This window comes from Electrona antarctica, assembly GCF_951216825.1.
Source record: "Electrona antarctica genome assembly, chromosome: 16".
In the NCBI taxonomy this organism is placed as follows: domain Eukaryota; kingdom Metazoa; phylum Chordata; class Actinopteri; order Myctophiformes; family Myctophidae; genus Electrona; species Electrona antarctica.
In genome coordinates, this window is record NC_136797.1 from 32015881 (window position 1) to 32037513 (window position 21633).

Consider the following 21633-nt stretch of genomic DNA (forward strand, 5'->3'; position numbering starts at 1 on the left):
ATTATTTTGCGGTACTTTGCCTTAATAACTACCCCCGCTGCCGCTGGTCGTCATGACGCGCGCATACACACACACACACACACACACACCCGCACGCCTCCTCCTCCGCGCCACACATACACGCACTGACAGAGTAAACAGAGGGCATTTAGCCCACACGCTGCCTACTAGTGTAGCTAATCTAGCTATCCGGTCAAACTGCAACTATCACTCAAAACAAAACAATGTTTCCTACAGTTGCGACAGTGTGGCGGTCCTACGTCACATGTATTAACGTTGGTCGCTGGTCGGACATGGTCCAGCTGATTTCCTTTTGTCTAATGCGAAACAGCGTGGCTGTCCATACAAGGAGGAGATCTACCGAATCTATCTAGCCCACCAAAACAAACATAAATGTACTTTTGCGTCGCATTATGGATAGCGACAGAAAGACACCATGGATATAATTAAACAATTGTTCCCCTGTGCACAGCACACAGTGTCTCCAGGTAAGAACAAAAAACTGATTTGAAGCTGCACTTTCACTTTGTGTTGACTTACTGCAGAGTCCTCAGTCCTGCAGCGGTGCAGCCCCACAATGGAGAAATGATCTTATCTGTCACTAACCTCTCTACAATGCCATGTTATTCAATATATTAGTTTAGCACAAAATATAGGCTTTTCTAAACCAAGCCCTTATTCAAAAGTTATGTAGGCTGTAATTGTATTTTATGTGAATTAACTCACAGTTTAACCCAATGATCCTCAGCCATTTAAATTTCAAGGACCCCCAAATTAAATTTATATTAATTAGCCTAGGGTGACAGCCTGACAGGGTCCTAGGCCATTTCATTATGATTTTCATCTCTGGACTGGGTCCCCAAAACATGTTTACAATATTTTACAACAGTAGCTACTTATATTTTGTTATTTAAAGCTGTGATTATTTATTTAAGAAGCACTGTTCTGAACCAATGTTCATCGGAAAATAATTTTTTAATTGATGGCCTTCATGCCCTGGCACTTGGCCTTGTGCCCTTAAAAAGTTGACCACACTAAAGGCCAAGTGGCCTTGCCCCTAAAAGGATGAAATTCCAGGCCTGCTCAAGGCTGCATTTATTTTCCTTCTTTTTCCTCTCGAGGGTGCATGCCTGCATGGGATGATGTGAACCCCTCCAGCAGGCTAGGGAGCACCGCTCCGGTTAGCGGAAAATGACCGCGGGGTGCGGGTTGCCAGGTTTTTTTATAAGTAAAGTATTTACATTCAATTAAAAAAATATATATATATAATACATTTTAATTTACGTCATATTTCGCGGCATTTCGACCTAATTTCTCTGTTCTTTGTCAATGGCAAATATTGAGACGTGTGGGGACTAAAGCTGTATATAGGAGGGCCCTCAAACACATTATTTGATAACTTTTCATCGTGCTCCTAAAAAAAAAAGTGTGCTACTAGCCGCGATTACATACACAGTTAAAATAATAAGAAATTTGCGCCAACAACTGCGTCGACACCTGGCGTGGAACAAACGGGACGAACCGAGGCGCATATATGGATAACAACAACAACACTACACGCGCGCTGCAACACAAAACAGCTGCATACAACGCGTGTCACTGTGCACTTCTGTATCTGTGGACTTCTGTATCGCAACGCGGGGCAACGCAACTCTGGGATGAGCGGGCCAAAGGCCCGCGAAATTCTAGTGTATTACATTAAAAAGCTTGAATGGTTGTGAAACGTTGTATATGATATGTGGAAATGTTTTTTATTTTTTATTTTTCCTGGTAAAGAATGCATGATGCGTTGTCCACTGTCCACTGGCCCCTAGGCCTGTCACAATTATTACATAATCGGCTGATTACAATTATTTGCTTTAATCACAATTATGTTTGCATGATCGTCAGATCATCGTTCAAGTGTATGAATTAATCTGTTGAGCAGAAACAGTAAATGGACAAGCTCAAATGGAAATCTACAGGTGCACAATGCATCACTTTGGGATGCGTTATATTGCATTATATTGAAAGATCTACAAGCTCATAGTGTGGCAAAAACAGTGTGGCAAAAAGAGATAATAATGATTAAAGTGGTTCAAAAGATTGTACTGCTACATTAAAGGAAGACAGCATAAAAGCACCAGCCCAGCAGATGGAAACTCACAGTGTATCAACTACAGTATCTGTTTCTTTGAGAATCCATTTGAATGACTTCATTTTGGGGGATTTAACTTTACCGGTGTTAACTATCTCTGGGCTGCGTTGTTTTCACTTTTTTATTTATTTTTTATTTTTTTAATTCAATGCCAATTGGATAAGTTATATGCTATTAGCATACTCTACCATATAGATTGGACAAAATACATGTGTATTCACAAAACAAATGACACAAATTATCTGCTTTAAAGAAGGGTTTTTACTGAGAATCTTTACTGTGTGGCATCTTTATAGTATTTTGACACACAATGCAGGAGCTAGCTGACAACTCCATGTGATAGGCCTTCTCAGAAAACTCCCAACTGCAGCGTGCGTTTGTGTGTGTGTGTGTGTGTGTGTGTGTGTGTGTGTGTGCGCGCGCGTGCGTGCGTGCGTGCGTGCGTGCACGTTTTATATGCTGGTGTCAAAATGGCTTGCGTGCGTGCGTGCGTGCACGCATGTTTTATATGCTGGTGTCAAAATGGCTAAATATAAGTCTCTCTGACAGACACTGGGCGCTCGGTAGGAGAACCCTTAAGGCTCCATAGATAGCCAGTACTACTGTCATGAAACAGGAAGGAGCGCAGCCAGTTGGACAGCTGCGATAATACCACATTTTCTCTTCAAGCAGGCATCATGTGAACAGCATTACGTTTGGGGTTTCTATGTTTTGCTGGCTGGGTTATTTCAGTGCCACCACGCGCTCCGTGTCTCCGTCATAAAAGAAACACAAGACCAAACACATAAACACGCCAGACAACAATCCTTATCACTGATGCCCAGTGGTGGAGTACTTTTTATACTGGAGTGTTCTATTTGTAGTATCTGTACGTATACTTGAGTATTTGTATGTTTTGAATATACCTTCCTTACTACACCACATTTCAAAAACAAATATTGTACTTTTCTTTCCACTACTAAGCTTTTAACTAAGATTTAGCGAAAATAGCAGATTTACAAGATCACGTGTCGCAGTGTGTTGTGAGCTGTGAGCTGTGAGCTGTGTGTGCGTGCGTGCGTGCGTGTGATATTTAGGACAGAAAAGACAATTTTGTTTTATAACCATAACATCTGATGGATTAAATAAGCAAAACATATTTAACTGAGGAAGATCTAGATGCTCCTCTCTCTCTCTCTCTCTGTCTAATGGATGAGACCTAGTCCTCAACATGCTGGCCTCTGGCTGGCAGCCGCACATTTCCCAAACAAGTGTCAAGAATGACTGTCAGAGAATGGAAGACCTAGCTTATGAAACTATTACAAAATAATCTCCAATGGAAAGCACTGGCCCAACCACCCAACAGTCATTTGATTAATGATAAGTGTGCTTATTTAGAATACAGACACGAGCGCACACACATAAATTGCGAACGCATGCACACGCACGCTCCTGCCCAAGGACAATGCGACACATTGTGAGCTTATAGGTCTGCTAAAAGATTTTATTTTTTATACTGTACATTCTACATAAAGAGTACTTTTCTACTTTTGGTACTTTAAGTACTTTTGATACCAATACTTTTGTACTGTATACTGTATGTTGTATTTGTAACAAAGTAGTTCTATATTAAAGTATTGATACTTTTACTTAAGTAAAAACTTTGAGCACTTTTTCCACCACTGATCAAATGAAGAACACTATGGATCAGCTGACAATACAAGGTGCTAAGTTAAAAGACTGACGTTTCGATGCTACTGCATCTTCCACAGAGTCATTGTGATGGACACCACATTGTGCTAGCAGCCACATAAAGTGGGCAAAACATGGTGCACATTTGTCTTTTTTGGTTTATTAATTTAGTTTATATTTATTTTCAGCACTACTACATAGGCCTACTACAAACATAAGGGACTACACACAGCAAAGTTCGGTGATGAAGTTACGGACTGGAGTGCACATCCATTAACTTATCTTTGGTCAAGGCCAAGTTGTTTTTATCAGGTCATTTAATTTGGATTTAAGTTTATTTGTTTTTTGTTGAGTTTGAATTATCAGATGTGCTGGATCGACTTTAAATGGCTGGTCTTCAGTTGTATGCATTTTCCTTTAGTTAGACTAGAGTTAGCTCAGTCTTGATGTCAAGTTCTGTTTCTCCTCATTCATTTTGGCCCCAGAATTAGTAAGTGTCGTGCTTTTATGGGAAATATAAAAGACAAAAAAAGACATCGTAAGAAAACGTCTCTCTTTGCTGACCAATTCACTGGTCCCTGACAGTCATGTTTAATAGAGTTTAGATAAGTTGTCAAAAGAACATTTTCGTGTGAAAATATACCACTGAGCATTTTTCAGGCTATTAGACGTCTAAAATATGTCTAAATGGTCGTCTAAAAATGGGTTATAATGGTCTAAAACAGACGGCCTATATATAGATGTTTAAAAAACTGCTAATCAACGTCTAAGCTAAGACCGCTAAAACACTTTCATTTTTAGACCAGTTAGAACCATTTTTAGACGGACGTCTCCCACTTGCTCAGTGGGAAGTTTATTTGAAAGAATGACACAGTATGGCATCAAACCTGATGCCATCAGCCGTGTCAATTTAACTCTAAAACGTCTGTGGTCTCCGAGGCAAATTTAACTCAAACGGACGAATTAACAAAACAAAAAAGGATTATTATTATTAGAATGGAAGCAGATGTTCCTGTAGACCGAGATGAACTGTTCTGTTTCACTGTGTTCCTCAATGTCTCTCACCATGCAGCTACTACACTGTGTTCCTCAATGTCTCTCACCATGCAGCTACTACTTCTTACAGATTAACTGTTCTGTTTCACTGTGTTCCTCAATGTCTCTCACCATGCAGCTACTAGACTGTGTTCCTCAATGTCTCTCACCATGCAGCTACTACTTCTGTTCTGTTTCACTGTGTTCCTCAATGTCTCTCACCATGCAGCTACTACTTCTGTTCTGTTTCACTGTGTTCCTCACTGTCTCTCACCATGCAGCTACTACTTCTGTTCTGTTTCACTGTGTTCCTCACTGTCTCTCACCATGCAGCTACTACTTCTGTTCTGTTTCACTGTGTTCCTCAATGTCTCTCACCATGCAGCTACTACACTGTGTTCCTCAATGTCTCTCACCATGCAGCTACTACACTGTGTTCCTCAATGTCTCTCACCATGCAGCTACTACTTCTTACAGATTAACTGTTCTGTTTCACTGTGTTCCTCAATGTCTCTCACCATGCAGCTACTAGACTGTGTTCCTCAATGTCTCTCACCATGCAGCTACTACTTCTGTTCTGTTTCACTGTGTTCCTCAATGTCTCTCACCATGCAGCTACTACTTCTGTTCTGTTTCACTGTGTTCCTCACTGTCTCTCACCATGCAGCTACTACTTCTGTTCTGTTTCACTGTGTTCCTCAATGTCTCTCACCATGCAGCTACTACACTGTGTTCCTCAATGTCTCTCACCATGCAGCTACTACACTGTGTTCCTCAATGTCTCTCACCATTCAGCTACTACACTGTGTTCCTCAATGTCTCTCACCATGCAGCTACTACACTGTGTTCCTCAATGTCTCTCACCATGCAGCTACTACACTGTGTTCCTCAATGTCTCTCACCATGCAGCTACTACTTCTTACACACACTGCTACTGTAAATCCCAATGTGTGTAACCACATTAACCCCATGCAAAAGAAAAACATGCTTGCAAAGCAATGCAATACATTGTGAGCAATGCAGATATGTGATGCCATGCCCACACACTGTGAGATGGTAGCTTGATTATTATTTTTGGGTAAACGTTTTCGTCCCAAAATGCCATACCCCCAAAATCGGGATTGATTAATAATGTATTATTGCATTTAATCGGTTAAAGTGGTTGGTTCGATTGGTAGCTCATAACTGTCTCTTCTCACTGATTTCTCTCAGCCTCACTCACAACCTTCACACCGTTCTGCTACACTAACGAAAGGAGAAGTTAAAAAGGATCTTTTTTTTGTACTTTTGCTCAAACTTTCCATCATGTCTAATCGAATATCACATGTCCAACATGTGCACCGAGGTGTTGTTTTTATTTTTTTTAGAATAGATGCTAACATGTTGGGCCAAAGACAACAGTGCCACCATCTCCACTGATGTTGGTACAGTTACATAATGACACACGATACCACTGTATACTCCTCTGTCAACACGCAGTCCATCTCTCTGAGCTCAATGTGCGTCCTCTCTGCATTCAAGGATTGATGTGAACTCTGCCCACGATTCCCTGTATGTACATGGCTTCTCACACACTCTTCAGTGTAGCTGATGACCGAAAGGCCACAGAGAACCAAACGTTGTCTTTATTTTACCGCTGCTGCTGCATGAATACAAATATTTTTCTGGGAGTGGGAGCATCTGGACTGACCATCTCTCTTCAATATTATTTATTTTGATCTATAGTAGCACCCGTCAAAATTACGGTGACTTAGGGATGTGCGTGTGTGTGCGGGTGCGTGTGTGTGCGTGTGCGTGTGCGAGTGTGTGTGTGTGACCCACTCCGAGTGGACAAGAGGTACAGCTGGTGCACACACACGCACATAGTACACACTACACACACGCACGGGAAGTCAAAATGTCAAATAAGCTTAGATTCACATAGGCTACCTGCTTATTCGGGTAACCATTCCATCACACTGGGCCTGTGTTATATTTGTGTGTGTGCTGCATTGATGCGTGCATGCTGTGTGTGCGCGAGTGTGTGTGTGTGCGAGTGTGTGCGTGCGTGCATCTACCATCGGTATGCGTTTTAAAATGTTTTTTTTGTGGCTTTCGCCTTTATTTTATATTTTTTATGGAGGGACAGACAGTAGGCTGATAGGAAATGGGGAGAGAGATGGGGGGTGACATGCAGTAAAGGCCGTCGGGATCGGGAGTCGAACCCGCGGCACACTGCCAGACTGGATTACCAGCCAAGGTGCCTGGACCGCTGAGCCACGGCCCAGGACCGGTATGCGTTTTAATGTATAAATCCATGTGTCTGTGTTCAGGGACCAGTGTTCATTTTGCTTACATCCACTCTTGTGTAAGCACAACACAACGCAGGAATGTAGGCCACCAAACTAAAAACCAGTAAACAACATAAAACGGCAAACAATATTTACACACATTTCAAACAACGTACGCACAGACATAAACCCATAAACCACTAGGTTCTCTACAGCGGGTCCGGGGACCACCAGGCACCAGAGGTCCAAATGCACCCTTATACAGCATAACTAAACAGATTCTGCAGTATAGATTGGGGTCGTGCAGAGGTAAAAGGAACAATCACAAAGGGGTCTGTGGACTAGTAGTGCATATATCAAACTGGGGGTCCTTGAAATTAAAAAGGTTGAGAATCAACATAATCTACACTATAAAATCATCAGTGTTAATTTAACCCATTTAGACCCGAGGAAGATTCTAAAACGCCTTCTAAATCTAAATCCTTGAAGATCCTGAAGTTTTTGGAAAAACTTCAAATATCTATTCAAAAATTACAAAAAGAGAAAAGAAAGAAATATGTTGCTATAATACTGTACATAGCAACAACAATCCAAAATGGGTTCCCGTCTTGATGGGTATAGTAAAAACCCCCAAAGTGTTCCCGGCCTTAAATGTCTGTATGTCTGTATCTATCGGTCCATTCACTGCCAAGGTCTTTTCATCCGGAAATCTTATTTTGAAGACCATTAACTCCCGGGCCGTGAACCGGAAGTAAAAGCGGCTGTGTAAAATTATTTTAATTCACCCGAAACATACTGCATAGTGCCGTGATTAAAGCTTGTTTTAACTTCAGACAGATTTTCACAATATTTATCTGTGGATCGAACCGAGTCAAACTAAATGTAAAAAATAAACATACACATCGTTGTTCCAATCAGCACCAAACGTGTCACAAACACATATGGGGACATTGGGGAGCTACAGCAGTGTTAGTGTCCAAGGCTTCAAATGCGTCACATAACCCGATGGCCATTGTTCTGATCAGCACCATCTGCACCTGTAGTGGCCTGAAAACCTAGTGCGGTTAAAATAACATAACTGAGGGCAGACAGAGAGGTATACGAGTGTGATGGATGTGTGGAAAAAGAAAGAGGGGTTAAGGATCTGGATGGCATGAGGGGGGGAAATGAATGGGGAGTTGATGAGCCGATAGCAGCAACAAAGACGTCCTGGTTTAGTGTCTCCTGCAGTGCTTTAAGTCAGCATGGTTCTCGTCAACCTGTGACGGAGGCACTCTACCGGAAGGCTTTACTCATCGCCAGCCTTTTACGTCACTTTACCGCATGATCCTTTTATATTGCAGTACCAACGTTTCATGCCGTTTAATATTTACTCCACACGGCAGCAGATTGTGGATGCTTGGGGGTTTTTTGTACTCGGGCAAATGGAGGTCAGGACAAGGGCTGGGTTTCCCAAACGCATATGGTGTAAGACTTGTAGTGCTACACATGCTCAGATGCCCTCTATAGGCCTCACACAGAAGCCTGTGAACATAGACATTTCGTGCATAGATGTGCCACGCAACACCCAACCAGCACATCGGGAGCAATTTGGGGTTCAGTGTCTTGCCCAAGGACACTTCGACATGTAGACAGGGGAGCCGGGATTCGAACCGCCGACCCATGGATCATTGAACGACCTGCTCTACCTCCTGAGCCACCGCCGCCCGTGCGTGGCACATCTATGCACGAAATGTCTATGTTCACAGGCTTCTGTGTGCGGCCTAGAGGGCATCTGAGCATGTGCCGCACTACAAGTCTTACACCATGTGTTTGGGAAACCCAGCCCTTGAAGGACAACTTATGTCATATAGTCTTTTACTGATGAGCACCATTGACCATATTGCAAGGGCATACTAGGTACTCTGAACATCTCAGCAACTCTCTCTCTCTCTCTCTCTCTCTCTCTCTCTCTCTCTCTCTCTCTCTCTCTCTCTCTCGAATGCCCTAAGTGCATTTCTCTGGTCCTGTTTTCAGTCTGTCTGGCCATCTCTCCCTTGATGATAGGCAACCAAAAGCATCACATCAAAGGAAAAAAGACAGAAAAGATAAACACTGATATACAGTATAGGAGAGGAGTGCATGGTAGTACAATATGAAAGGTTTGCATTAATGACCATTGGTTGTACCCTACTTTTCACAATGCACTCTATGATGGGGAGTGATTTATGAACAAGCCATGTTCTCTGCCTCTGCCTCTCTCTTTCTCTCTCTTCTTCATTCACTCTTAGCCACGCGCACAAGAATTACAAGAATAAAGCAAACTAAATTCATACAGCATACATGTCATGTCACCTATACACGTGCCATCATTCAAGCTTATGGTCATAAACTGAATGTAGACATTATTTAGATGCCAGACATCCATCCGGCAGCATACTGTAAATTAGTAATAGTCATGAAGTCTACTCAGCCACTGCACCTCAACAATGAATGCATCTGAAGCAGTATCTTCTGCTTGATGATCAAGACTTACAGTATGCCATATTAGTTCTCTGAGCAACACACTTGTATGACAACCTAAACAAAATGATCTAAGGGAGCAACCGGGGTGAGTGTGAAGTGGGTTATTGGATTCTGTTCCTGCATGCTCCTTTTTCTTAAGTTGCCAACTGTCTCTCTATTCCCCTGGAATACTGGCAGTCTGCAAAGGCATTCAGACCTCAGACGCACGGCCTGATTATACTTGACACGTCCGCGTAGTCGCGAGGCCCTGCGGACAGCAAACGCATACTGTAGTTGTGTTCATATTATGATTTGGTGATGTACAGTAGACATGCACACATTCAAGAGCAAGTGCTCTCACTACAAGGCATTTCATTGGCCATGGCTGGCTGCCGTGTTGAGTGGTCAGATGGGTGGGCCCCGAACACTCAGGATTTACAAGTTTTTACATTGCATTTACAGTAAGTATTTATTCATGTATTTGTTTGTTATTGTCATAATGCTATGTCTTAATGTCTCAAGCACTTTGAATTGCCTTGCTGTTGCTATACAAATTAACTTGCCTTTCCCAGTATGCAGGCAGGGCCACACTAACTAGCCCTTAGAGTTTAATACAAGGGTTCCCAAACATTTCAGGCCCTGACCGCCCAAAACAATACTATTTGAACTGGGGACTGTCATCTCTGCCAGCGAACGTCTGTTCTGTTTGTGATGCCGTTGATGCGGAGGGCGCATGAGTGTCTGTGACGCGATATTACATTCGACGGACTGGAAATGAGCACCTGTGGTAATTGAGCTTAGTAAACATTGACCTTGGAGGGTATTATAGAGGCGGCAACGCATCATACGCATGGAGGCTCATTTGTGTATGGACGTGTTAACAAGCCTTTATTGGCCTTGTAAAGCTCACTGGGTCAAAAGTTATGCACACACACACGCACACACACACACGCACACACACACGCACACCTCTTCGGTGACCTAGAGATGTCATGAGATTAATGCATGGGGAGGAGATGGGTCATTTTAAATAATGGAAACACAGGCCCCTAAGGAGCTGCATGGACCCATGACGCCAATAGGTAGTAAAATTACCCTTGAAACTGCCAAGACCAATAGGCTCCAGTACTGCCTGCATGCTGCATTCCTCTTGTCTGTTCTGCTCACACACACACACACACACTGCCATTTAAGGCCTCCTCGCACATCGCTGACTGGCTTGGATGAAGACACAGATAAGGTGGAGTGGTGCTCCCTCTATGTGAAAAACAAATGACAGCCTGAACTTAAGCTTAATTTACAGTGGTGTAAAAAGTACACTGTTACAAGTAAATGTCTGGAATAAAAAATGTACTTGATTAAAAGTACAAAATCTTATAGTAAAAAGTACTCTTTATAGAATGTCCTATTTCAAGTGTTCAAAATGTATAAAAAACATCTTCTGAAAGTAGCAGATCTACAAGTTCACAACGCGTCGCAAAGCGACACATTGTGAGCTTGTACATCGGCTAATTTCAAATAGCCAAAGTGTGTAGGCCTATATGGCTGAGGCTGAGGTGGTAAATGTATGTTTTGTAATAATAATCAAAATCTGCAAAGTAACTATAGTAGTAGTGGACTAAAAGCATAATATTTGCCTCCGAGATGTAGTGAGGTAGAAGTAAAAGTATTTAAAATGGCAAATACTGACGAAAGTAAAACATATCTCAAAATTGTACTTAAGTACAGTACTTAAGTAAGATGCAGAGTAAATGTACTTAGTTACTTTCCATCACTGTGTACTTATACTTTGTCACATGATGGTGCCGTGCAGGCCGGTTATAATCTATAAGCTCACAAAGAGCTTATAGATCCGCGACATCGTCGCATCTCACAGCATAAAATAGACATAATTCATAGGCCTACTAGCTGCCACTGGCAGAGTTTTAAGTCCCCCTCCTCCACTCAAATAGGTTTTCTACAGTTTATGCCTCCTAGAGCAGCAATTCTCAACCTGTGGGCTGGGGCCCACTGGTGGCCCATGAGGATATTGCACGTGAGCCTCTAAAAATAATTGGTAAAACGCTAAGTGCTACATCTTGTGCCAACCCCTTACCTTACCCCTTATGCCTAAACGTATTTGCCTTTTTTTTTTGTGGCTTTCGCCTTTATTTTATTTATTTTTGTATGGAGGGACAGACAGTAGGCTGACAGGAAATGGGGAGAGAGATGGGGGAAGACATGCAGTAAAAGCCGTCGGGATCGGGAGTCGAACCCGCGGCACACTGCCAGACTGGATTACCAGCCAAGGTGCCTGGACCGCTGAGCCACGGCCCAGGCCGTATTTGCCATTTTTTACGACTTTGAAAAACCTTTTAAAAAGAGTATTACTATTTCATATAGTGATACCAAAAATATAACTTAAACTATGCTACATTGATTGTATTGATTGGATCAATCCACGCTGGAATACAATTGATTCATTATTAGAATGGTTTCTTCCACCGGAAACGGTCCATGGCCATCTCATGTTCGATGCCGAGCGCTTTCATGTCAGCCAACACAGCCGTTCCATTATTAGAATAAACATGCTCTGAAAATGCACGTGACCCACCAAACTGACCATCTAATGTAAATGGTCAAATGGGTTGGGCTACGAACGCTTTCAAGAATTTCAAGTGGGCCCTGATCCTGGAAAGGTTAGAAACCAATGTTCTAGCATGCATGACTTTGACTATTACAGATTATTATATTGTGCTCAACTTGCTACCCGAGTCACATTCTTCTCTGCACTTCCTCAAAGGTGTCAAATTAGCCACTTGCTGAAAGCTGAAAACACTTTGCTTTTTGCTTCGGTGGTGGATAACCTTCCAAAGAAGCGAGGATTTTTTTATCTGCATATTTGAATATTCATAGATCCAGAATAGATGTGCCGCCAGCCCCTTTTCAGAGTTTAGGAAAAGGATGTTACAACATATTAATAGCAGAGTATTTTTCACATATACTTTAAAAAGTGTCTGGAGGGAGAAAATATTCACTCAACTTTGTTTTATTGTATGGCCTCTCTTCTGTACACAGTCACATTATCCATGTATAAGTCTGAGAGTGTATACATGTATCCAAATGGACTATTACAGCTCTCTTTATGGGTGCAAATGGACCCGTTACATTAAAACTGATGACTTTATTGTGTGCTCTCTTTCTCCATTAGTCTGAATCACTGTCTATATTTTATATTAATAAGGGACATCTGCACTTATAGCAGTATAGTTTAATGACCTACCATGCAATGCACATTTTTATTGAGTTATCCGGATAAAACTTGCTCTAATGAGCAAGCATACTGTATTACATTTTATGATGATCTCATGTTGATCTTCTCTATCATCCAATGGGCAGTGTGCAATTTGCTGCCAGTTTGTGTTGTACTGCAATAACTGCATGTCATTGTATTTCTAACACAATGACTGTATGTGCCTAAGACAAACATCCCCTATAGCAGGGGTTCTCAACCCGTGGGTCGCGACCCCTTGGGGGGTCGCCAAATTATTCTGGGGGGTCCCCAAATTATTTTCAAAATATATATATATATATATATATTTTGTTTTTTTATTTTTTTTTCACGATTTTTCAAAAATAGCAGACCTACAAGCTCGTAGCGCGCCACTCGGTGGCGCGCTATGAGCTTGTAGATCTGCTATTTTCAAATAGCTAAATTATAACAATGCTTAAAACACCAAAAGGGGTTCCCGCCCAAAATGGTTTAAGGTTATTGTAGCAGTCAATTTATATTGGGGGTCGGGAGGGGGCGGGGCGGGGGTCCCGAGACGTTGCCAAAGCATTTTCGGGGGTCCCCGGCCAAAAACGTTGAGAACCCCTGTCCTAGCCTATCCTATCAGGGATAATAACACCAGGGATAATAACATTGCTGACTGATTGATTTGTAGTGAATTAATCATTCCTTTGATGCAGGAGATGCAATATACTATTTCTACATGATGTACACCTTCAGTTAAAGCAGCAGTAAAGAATTCATTGTGTAAAAGCAAAAATAGCTCTCTATAGGAATGTACAATTAGTTTAAATTAATGTTAATTCCATTACAACAACTAACAGTTGTCTGGCAGTCAACATCCAACATTGCTGTTTTAATGCATGGAATGCTATTCCCATTTTGACCACTTGGTGTCACACTGTCTTTGGAAACCAGCACAAATCAGTGATCTGCACACAATCCAAGCCTGCAGGAAAGTATATTTATAGTATGTCATAGCAAGTATATAGTATATAATATAGCCTACATGTAGTCAGGTATCATTAACTCATAATACAGAAGTGTGTGCGTGTGTGTGTGTGTGTGTGTGTGTGTGTGTGTGTGTGTGTGTGTGTGTGTGTGTGTGTGTGTGTGTGTGTGTGTGTGTGTGTGTGTGTGTGTGTGTGTGTGTGTGTGTGTTCATGTGGTGAGAAGGGGAGGGGATGGGAGGTGAAGTGGAAGTGGAAGTGGAAGCAGTGTCCATATTCCATATTTCCATATTTGCATGGGACTTGTACTTTACATGGGAAACAAATGTGATATCGAAATTGGTCCCCGATGTCTGAGTGTTGTGCTCTTGCACAGAATTTGTATTTTACACAAATGTGTGTATTGGCATTAATATCCACCCGGATATGATTAAAGAGGATTTTTATTAAGCCTATTAGATGTCATCTCACTATCTTTTGAGATTTTTCTCCCCATAATGGACTTTAACTTGCTCTTTCTGTGTGAACGGGTCGAAAGTAAAACCCTAATGTATAGGCCTACTAATGAAACCAAATGGACCGTGTGTTGATTTTGTTGACTAATACTATGACAAAACATGTTTGTCGACTACCTTTTCTCACTGACTAAATGAAAACTAAGCTATGGTGACTAAAACTATAAGACTAAATATATTGACAGACTAAGGGATGTTAGGGACTAGTAGACAAGAGATCCAGTATAAGTCATTTTACATTTGGTTGCTTGCTGAAAATAGCAGATCTACAAGCTCACAACGCGTACACATACATTGTACATTTTGAATTCCGGACTTTTACTAGTAGTTCTATATTGGCATTGCAGTATTGATACTTTAACTTTATATAAGTAAATCAATTGAGTACCATTTCCACGACTGCAGCATCAGATGACCTCTGTTTGGAGCGATGCCCCTCATCTGCACTGTAATTGGCTAGCGAAATACAAGGTTCACTGCCACTCCTATGCCACGCCACTTTTCCTTCCTCCTTCGTGATACCGCCTACTTCAGTGGAGTGAGGTCATATTTTGTGGGTATCTCCACTCCAGGCCCCAACAATAACAACGTTCCCTTGAAATGCTTTACAGTTTAAGTCTTCTCAAAGTTCATTCGCTTGGATTCTGATCTGTTAACAGAACACAATAGTGTGTGCGTGCGTGCGTGCGTGCGTGCGTGCGTGCGTGCGTGCGTGCGTGCGTGCGTGCGTGCGTGCGTGCGTGCGTGCGTGCGTGCGTGCGTGCGTGCGTGCGTGCGTGCGTCTGCCTACCTTCCTCCCGGAGAACAACGCGCACAGCTGATGCATGGAGCCTCCGTTCTTGGTCAGTTCTTTCTTAAGGGTCTTGGGCGACGGGAGCGTCCAGCCGCCCTTGTGGTGGTGGTGGTGGTGATGGTGCGCCGTGCCCACCTCCAGGCAGTTGATGGCGTTGTCGGAGGTGAAGCAGGGCGTGCGCGAGTCCTGCAGCAGGCTGCCCTCGCTGTGGGTGCGTCGGCGGAGTGAGTTCTGCACGCTCAGCCCGCCAGCGCCGCCGTGCTTCTCGCAGGTGCTGGTGGTGCCCTCCACCATGCTGCGCCTCTTGCTGTCGCTGCAACGTTTAGTTACTAATTGTTACCTTATACATTTGGATTATTATTACAAAACATAGGCTACACTACCAACTTCAGCCCTGTATACATGTACATTTCAGCTGTTTTCAAAATTATTTGTATGCATTGAAACTTGACATTCTGCATAATGACTTTTGTTTTCAGACTTTTGTTTTAGTTTTTTTAAGATATTTTTGGGGCTTTTTTTCCTTTATTGGTAGAATTACAGTAAGGTAGACAGGAAACGGGGAGAGATAAGGGGGGGAAGACACACAGTAAAGTTCGTTGGGATCTGGACTCAAACCCTCGACACACTATCATGCTAGACTAACAAGCCAAGGTGCCTGGACCGCTAAGCCGTCCCAGGCCATACTTAAAGTCCATTTTTATGTCAATACTTTAGTACATTTACCTGCGCTGCAGGTAGGTGTCGTCGCTGTCATCATCATCGTCCTCCTCGTCCTCTTCGTCATCGTCATCATCGTCCTCGTCCTCCTCCTCCGACTCGTAGGCCTCCTCGTCGGTGTTGGTGGAGGAGAGGCCGTCGGCGCTGAAGGAGCGGTCCAGGCGCAGCTCCGGGATGACGAAGGACGAGGAGGAGGAGGAGGGAGGCGCGTTGGTGTCCGGCGGCTCCCCCCAGGCGGCACCGTCTTCGTCCGCGGTCACCGCTTCCGGGTTCAGGTTCAGCTCCGCTCCCTCCTCCTCCTCCTCCTCCTCCTCCATCATCTCTCCTGCCCCTTCCTTCTCCACCTCCTAATAATAATAATAATAATAATAATAATACCTTTTAATTGTACATTTGAAACAAATCTCAAATATTACAACAAGAGAAAAAGAAAAAGCAGAAATATTTAAAAGGACTAAAAAACTATTAATGCGTTCTAATCAGTGGTTAAATATACACTATTTAATTAGGTTGTAACACAGGGCATCAATAATAAGTCCATTTAGGCTAAAAGGAAGGTCTTTAGTCGCCTTTTAAAAGCATGGTCGGGGAGGGTATTCCACAGCTGATGTTACCACGGAAACGGTCAGTGGTGTGACGCCGGGCCACGACGTCACGCTACCCTATAAAAGAGGACGCAGACGATCAGAAAGCGTGTGTGTTCCAGGATAATCTCAGCAGTAAGACCGACAAAGACTAGCTACGCGTACCAGTGCCAGGCAAGACCAGTGAAGTGTACCGTCTAGCAAGAAGTAGGTTGACTCAGAGGTGCCAGGTCAACAACACCATATAAACATATATATAATCATCATCACCAGTACAAAGAGAGGTATCTGGGTCCAAGTACTCCAGACTCAAGCCCACATCTAGACTCCCTCTTACAAGCCTACACCGTCCACAGCCCTTAGACAGCTGCCTATATATAGGAATATAGGGAATCGTCTCTACAGCTGAGGAGCAGCTGAGCAGAAAGCCTGTCCCCCATAGTGCGGAGATTAGTCTTTTAGTGTGTTTGAATTTCCAAATTCACCTCCTCACTCCCGACGTTCTGTAGATCCTCCTCTTCCCCGTCATCTTCATGATGGGCCCTCTCTTGCCCTAATTCCTCTCCTCCCTCTCTCCACATCTCCAGATCTGTGCCTTCCATGCTCCTGCAGTCCTCCCCCTCGGTAGACGGAGGGGGCGTCGGGGGCACCTTGTGGCGCTCCTCTGACCCAACGGATCCTCCCAGCGGGCTGTAGACCTCCTCCAGCTCGGACGGGTGGGGGCTGCCGAGGGTGGGCGGCTCTGACGGGCTGGAGGGGTACAGGCTGCTCTCCTCGCCCTCTGAGCTCCGTGGGGGCAGGTGGAGATCGCGCACACCTCCGCCCAGCTCACAAGAAGAGGTGTCCACCTTAGGCTCCAGCATCTACAGGGAGCACAAGAAGAGAAGATGAGTATTTCCACCCGCGCTGCTATTATACGACCCTACAATGATACAATAAAACTGCAGGGAGAGCACCTCCTATACCACCGCAGTTAACGACAGGTAACAGGTACTAAAACTGCAGGGAGAGCACCTCCTATACCACCGCAGTTAACGACAGTTAACAGGTAACAGGGAGAGCACCTCCTATACCACCGCAGTTAACGACAGTTAACAGGTAACAGGGAGAGCACCTCCTATACCACCGCAGTTAACGACAGTTAACAGGTAACAGGGAGAGCACCTCCTATACCACCGCAGTTAACGACAGTTAACAGGTAACAGGGAGAGCACCTCCTATACCACCGCAGTTAACGACAGTTAACAGGTAACAGGGAGAGCACCTCCTATACCACCGCAGTTAACGACAGGTAACAGGTAACAGGGAGAGCACCTCCTATACCACCGCAGTTAACCACAGTTAACAGGTAACAGCGGAGTTAACAGTAGTTAACACAAGAAACTGTAATGTACAGTAGATTAGAGACAATGAATGTGGACAATGTTTTGTTCAAGCCCTGAGGATTTAACAGCAAAATAATGAATGGCCAAATAGTGTGGTCAGATGAATTGTGAACACCCAGAAACATTAAAGCCCTTCCCTTGTAACAATTACTTACAAGTTTAAGTGCATTATATACTGTATGCCCTCCTAGGCCTACTGTAACTACTTCCTGTTAGAGAGCTAGCATTACAAGACATTCACTTAAAGCGCAAATAACATGCATTTCAAAACTGCTTTTAATATTTAATATCATATTGTCTATGTCCCTCAAAGTTATTTCTAATGGTTTGAGCCTCAATCACCACTCTGATATAACCAGTCCAAAAATCAGTTGAGCTGTTCCTGAGAGCAATTTCCATTAAAGCACCTATATTATATGAAAGCCTGATTGTTCAAAATTGGTTATTTGTGGGGATAGAAAACACATATGGGAGCCCCAAAAACACAAAAGAAATTGAAAAAGTTGAATTTTATGTTATAGGTCCTTTAACAAGCTCCCCATGAACAAGGCCTATAGAGTAGTGGTTCTCAAACTTGTTCATGTCAAGGACACCCAAATGAATATGTATTTTGCTGTGGACCCCCCACCCCTGTCTGAAACCGTTTTGTGCCAGGGACCCCCATACAAGGTTTGAGTTGCATCTACAAGCAGCTTGTACAGTAGATCTGCTATTTTCAAAAAGCTTGTTAAACGGATTTGTGAGCTCTGTGAATGCAGAATCTGTAGTGGATGCTCAAAACATACTAATACACAATGAGGCAAGACAATAATTCAGACTTCAAAAGTATAAGTGATTTTACTCGACTAAGGAGACAGAATTTACATGACCTGTCAATGCAATGAAAACTCAGTCTGGCTCATTGAACAACAGGGATTCACAGTTTGTATACCTGCCCACAGCTACAAATATGGCTGATAGGAAACAGACATGTTGCATGTCACATGAGGGTCTGTTGACTGATTAGGACAGATAAAGAGCTGAAGAAACAGTCACTACTGTCTTAGGACAGTGCTATAGGCATAACTGAGCAAACAAAGGAAGTAAAGTAGATTACATAATACGCCATAATCATGTGAGTCCTCACTAAAGATTCCAAAGGTTAGTTTCTTAGAACACAGTCCATGGTTGGGATGGCTAGGGACTTTCATGAGCCTGCGAGCTTTGCTGACACACGGTCTGTTGTATCCTGGACTGAGGAAAGCTCACAGTGATACAAGCATGCATCACTAGTGGCCTTTGGAGGAAGTGGACAGGACCAACTAGATTCCCCAGGAGCAGAGTAGTGTAGATGAGATTTCTGGGGAAAAACAACCATTAGCCTGAATGAATGAAAGACCTTTATTTTTATTCGATTTTCTTTAGGCATTTTCTTTTCATGCTTTATTTTCAGATACTTCATTGTAGAGAGACAGGAAACCAAGGGCAGAGAGAAAAGAGACGCAGGCATGAACAAATAAAAAATCACACCCGTGTGAACTGAGTGGTGTAAGGTATAGCCTGTCTGACGTAATGAAATCATGTCTGACGTAATGAAATCACACCCGGGTGAACAGGGTGAACATAGCAACCATGCTCATTTTTTCTGCACTAACAAAGCCATGTAATGAAATCACACCCGGGTGAACAGGGTGAACATAGCAACCATGCTAATTTTTTCTGCACTAACAAAGCCAGTTGTAGGAGTGGTTTACACCACTCAAAAATCAATAAATAAAAGCTATATTATTTAGGCCTACTGTATATGGCATGGCATATTCACAGAGAACTTCAATTAAAAACATATTTAGGCATTTGTCCTCTTTGTCCATCGAAATAATATGGTGAAAAAAAAGATGAATTTGGATTTGGAGCAGACATTTTTATGACAATGACAATAAAATAATTCCATATTATTTATATGGCATATACACTCCAGAGAACCTCAATTTAAAAACGTATTTATGCTCCTCTTTGTCCATGCATCAGAATAATAATGGTGGATAAAGTTTATGTGAATGTGCCTGACTGACTACACAATACAACAGATTAATCAACAGAATACAACAGATTAATCTCATGTCCAATTACCACAGGTAATTGGACATCAGATAGCATCATCTTTGGTCTGAGTTGAATAACTTTGTGTCCAGGACCCAGCATGTGTTCAGCTGCATGCCTAACGATGTCAGTATATTCTCATGCAAGCCCGGACCACAAATCCCCAACTGACTACTGATAATGTCGGTACAAATCCATATAGCCTGCAATCACACTATCACATACTAGCTTCCCTATAGCCCAACCGTCGGCCTACGGGCTGCAATTTTCATTGATCTAACCCCACATACTGTAGTATGTCTTGTTTCCTGCAACTTTGCTTGGCATAGTGAACACTACACATTAGGCCTTCGACAAAGCTTTGTCAATCATTTTAAATGAGCCAGTGTGTGTTAGGGCATTCACTTCTAGTCATTTTTACTAGTTGACTAGTTGCCTAGTTTACTAGTCGACTAGTTGTTTAACTACCTATTATGTAAAATTATGTTTTTTTTTGGAAATAAATATTTGTACATTTAAAAACTGGTGACTATAACTATAATCTACCTGATCTTGAGGCCTAAGAAATCAGGGAAAAAAAATTCTTATAATGATAATTTCTTATCAACTAGTCCAGGGGTTCTCAACGTTTTTGGCCGGGGACCCCTGGAAATGCTTTGGCAATGTCTCGGGACCCCCACCCCGCCCCCTCCCGACCCCCAATATAAATTGACTGCTACCTTGTTGGTACTAGTACCAACCTTGTTGGTACTAGTACCAACAAGGTTGACTAGTGGATTTACTAGTCGACTAGTAAACTAGTCGACTAGTTGCTTAATGCCCTAGCCTGTGTTGCTCAAAATATCACTGCATTGAATAAAATCTGCTCAATGGGACTTTTGATGCCCATTAGGGTGTGCATGCATTTTGTCAGGTATTGATGGCGCATCAATGGTTCTGTAGATTGTCCATCATATTTGTGCTAAAGTTGGATGTACTACCCGGGAAAAATCACAGCCAAAAAAAATGAAACACAGTTAAAACCAATGAGTATAATATCTCTACAGTACCAAATGGAGTAGGAAATCAACCCACACATTTACTTTAAATATAAAGTTCACAAAGTTTCCAAATGGACCCTTGCAGGTCTGTAACTCTGAGAGTGTAACAAATGGACGGTCCATTTGTCTCCATTTATACACTCTCAGACTTATGGTGGTCCTTGCAATTAAAACGTCTGAGAACCACTGACCCTAAACAAATTGACATAATTAGAGGTTCCTTGCAACTTAATACACACGCATACAAACATAATTCCCATCCAGGAAACATCCCCATCTTCGCTCTCGCCCCTGGAAATAAACAGCTTCTTCTCCATAAGAGATCAATACCAGCAGAGTGAGGGCCTGCCATGAACAGCCTGCTTCCGAATTAGCACAAACCTAAAGCCCACTATCAACATCAATCTGCTCCAATGTTATTGAGCGGTGGGTGTCAAGTGTGTGCATGTGCTTGTTTGTGTTTGTTATTGTGGGTCTAGAGAGAGCATGAAAGTCAAAGATGCAAAGCGAGGACACGAGGAAATTGGGTATGGGTTCAGCCCCATATTGACATAACCTAAAGCAAGACGCAGGAGCAAATTATAGTACACAAGTGTGTGTGTGTGTGTGTGTGTGTGTGTGTGCGTGCGTGCGTGCGTGCGTGCGTGCGTGCGTGCGTGCGTGCGTGCGTGCGTGCGTGCGTGTTTGCAGATATACAGT

General features: G+C 42.9%; 1 protein-coding gene across 3 annotated transcripts in view; it reads right to left on the reverse strand.

Moving 5' to 3' along the window:
* The window catches only part of rgs3a (regulator of G protein signaling 3a), a 227543-nt gene that overhangs the window by 45507 nt on the left and 160403 nt on the right, over positions 1–21633 (reverse strand). For all 3 annotated transcript variants that reach the window (XM_079524842.1, XM_079524843.1, XM_079524844.1), the window contains 3 exons: positions 16916–17293; positions 15853–16193; positions 15124–15439 (listed from right to left, as the gene is read on the reverse strand). In XM_079524842.1, coding sequence (XP_079380968.1) covers positions 15124–15439; positions 15853–16193; positions 16916–17293 — 1035 coding nt within the window. The remainder of the gene's footprint in view (positions 1–15123; positions 15440–15852; positions 16194–16915; positions 17294–21633) is intronic.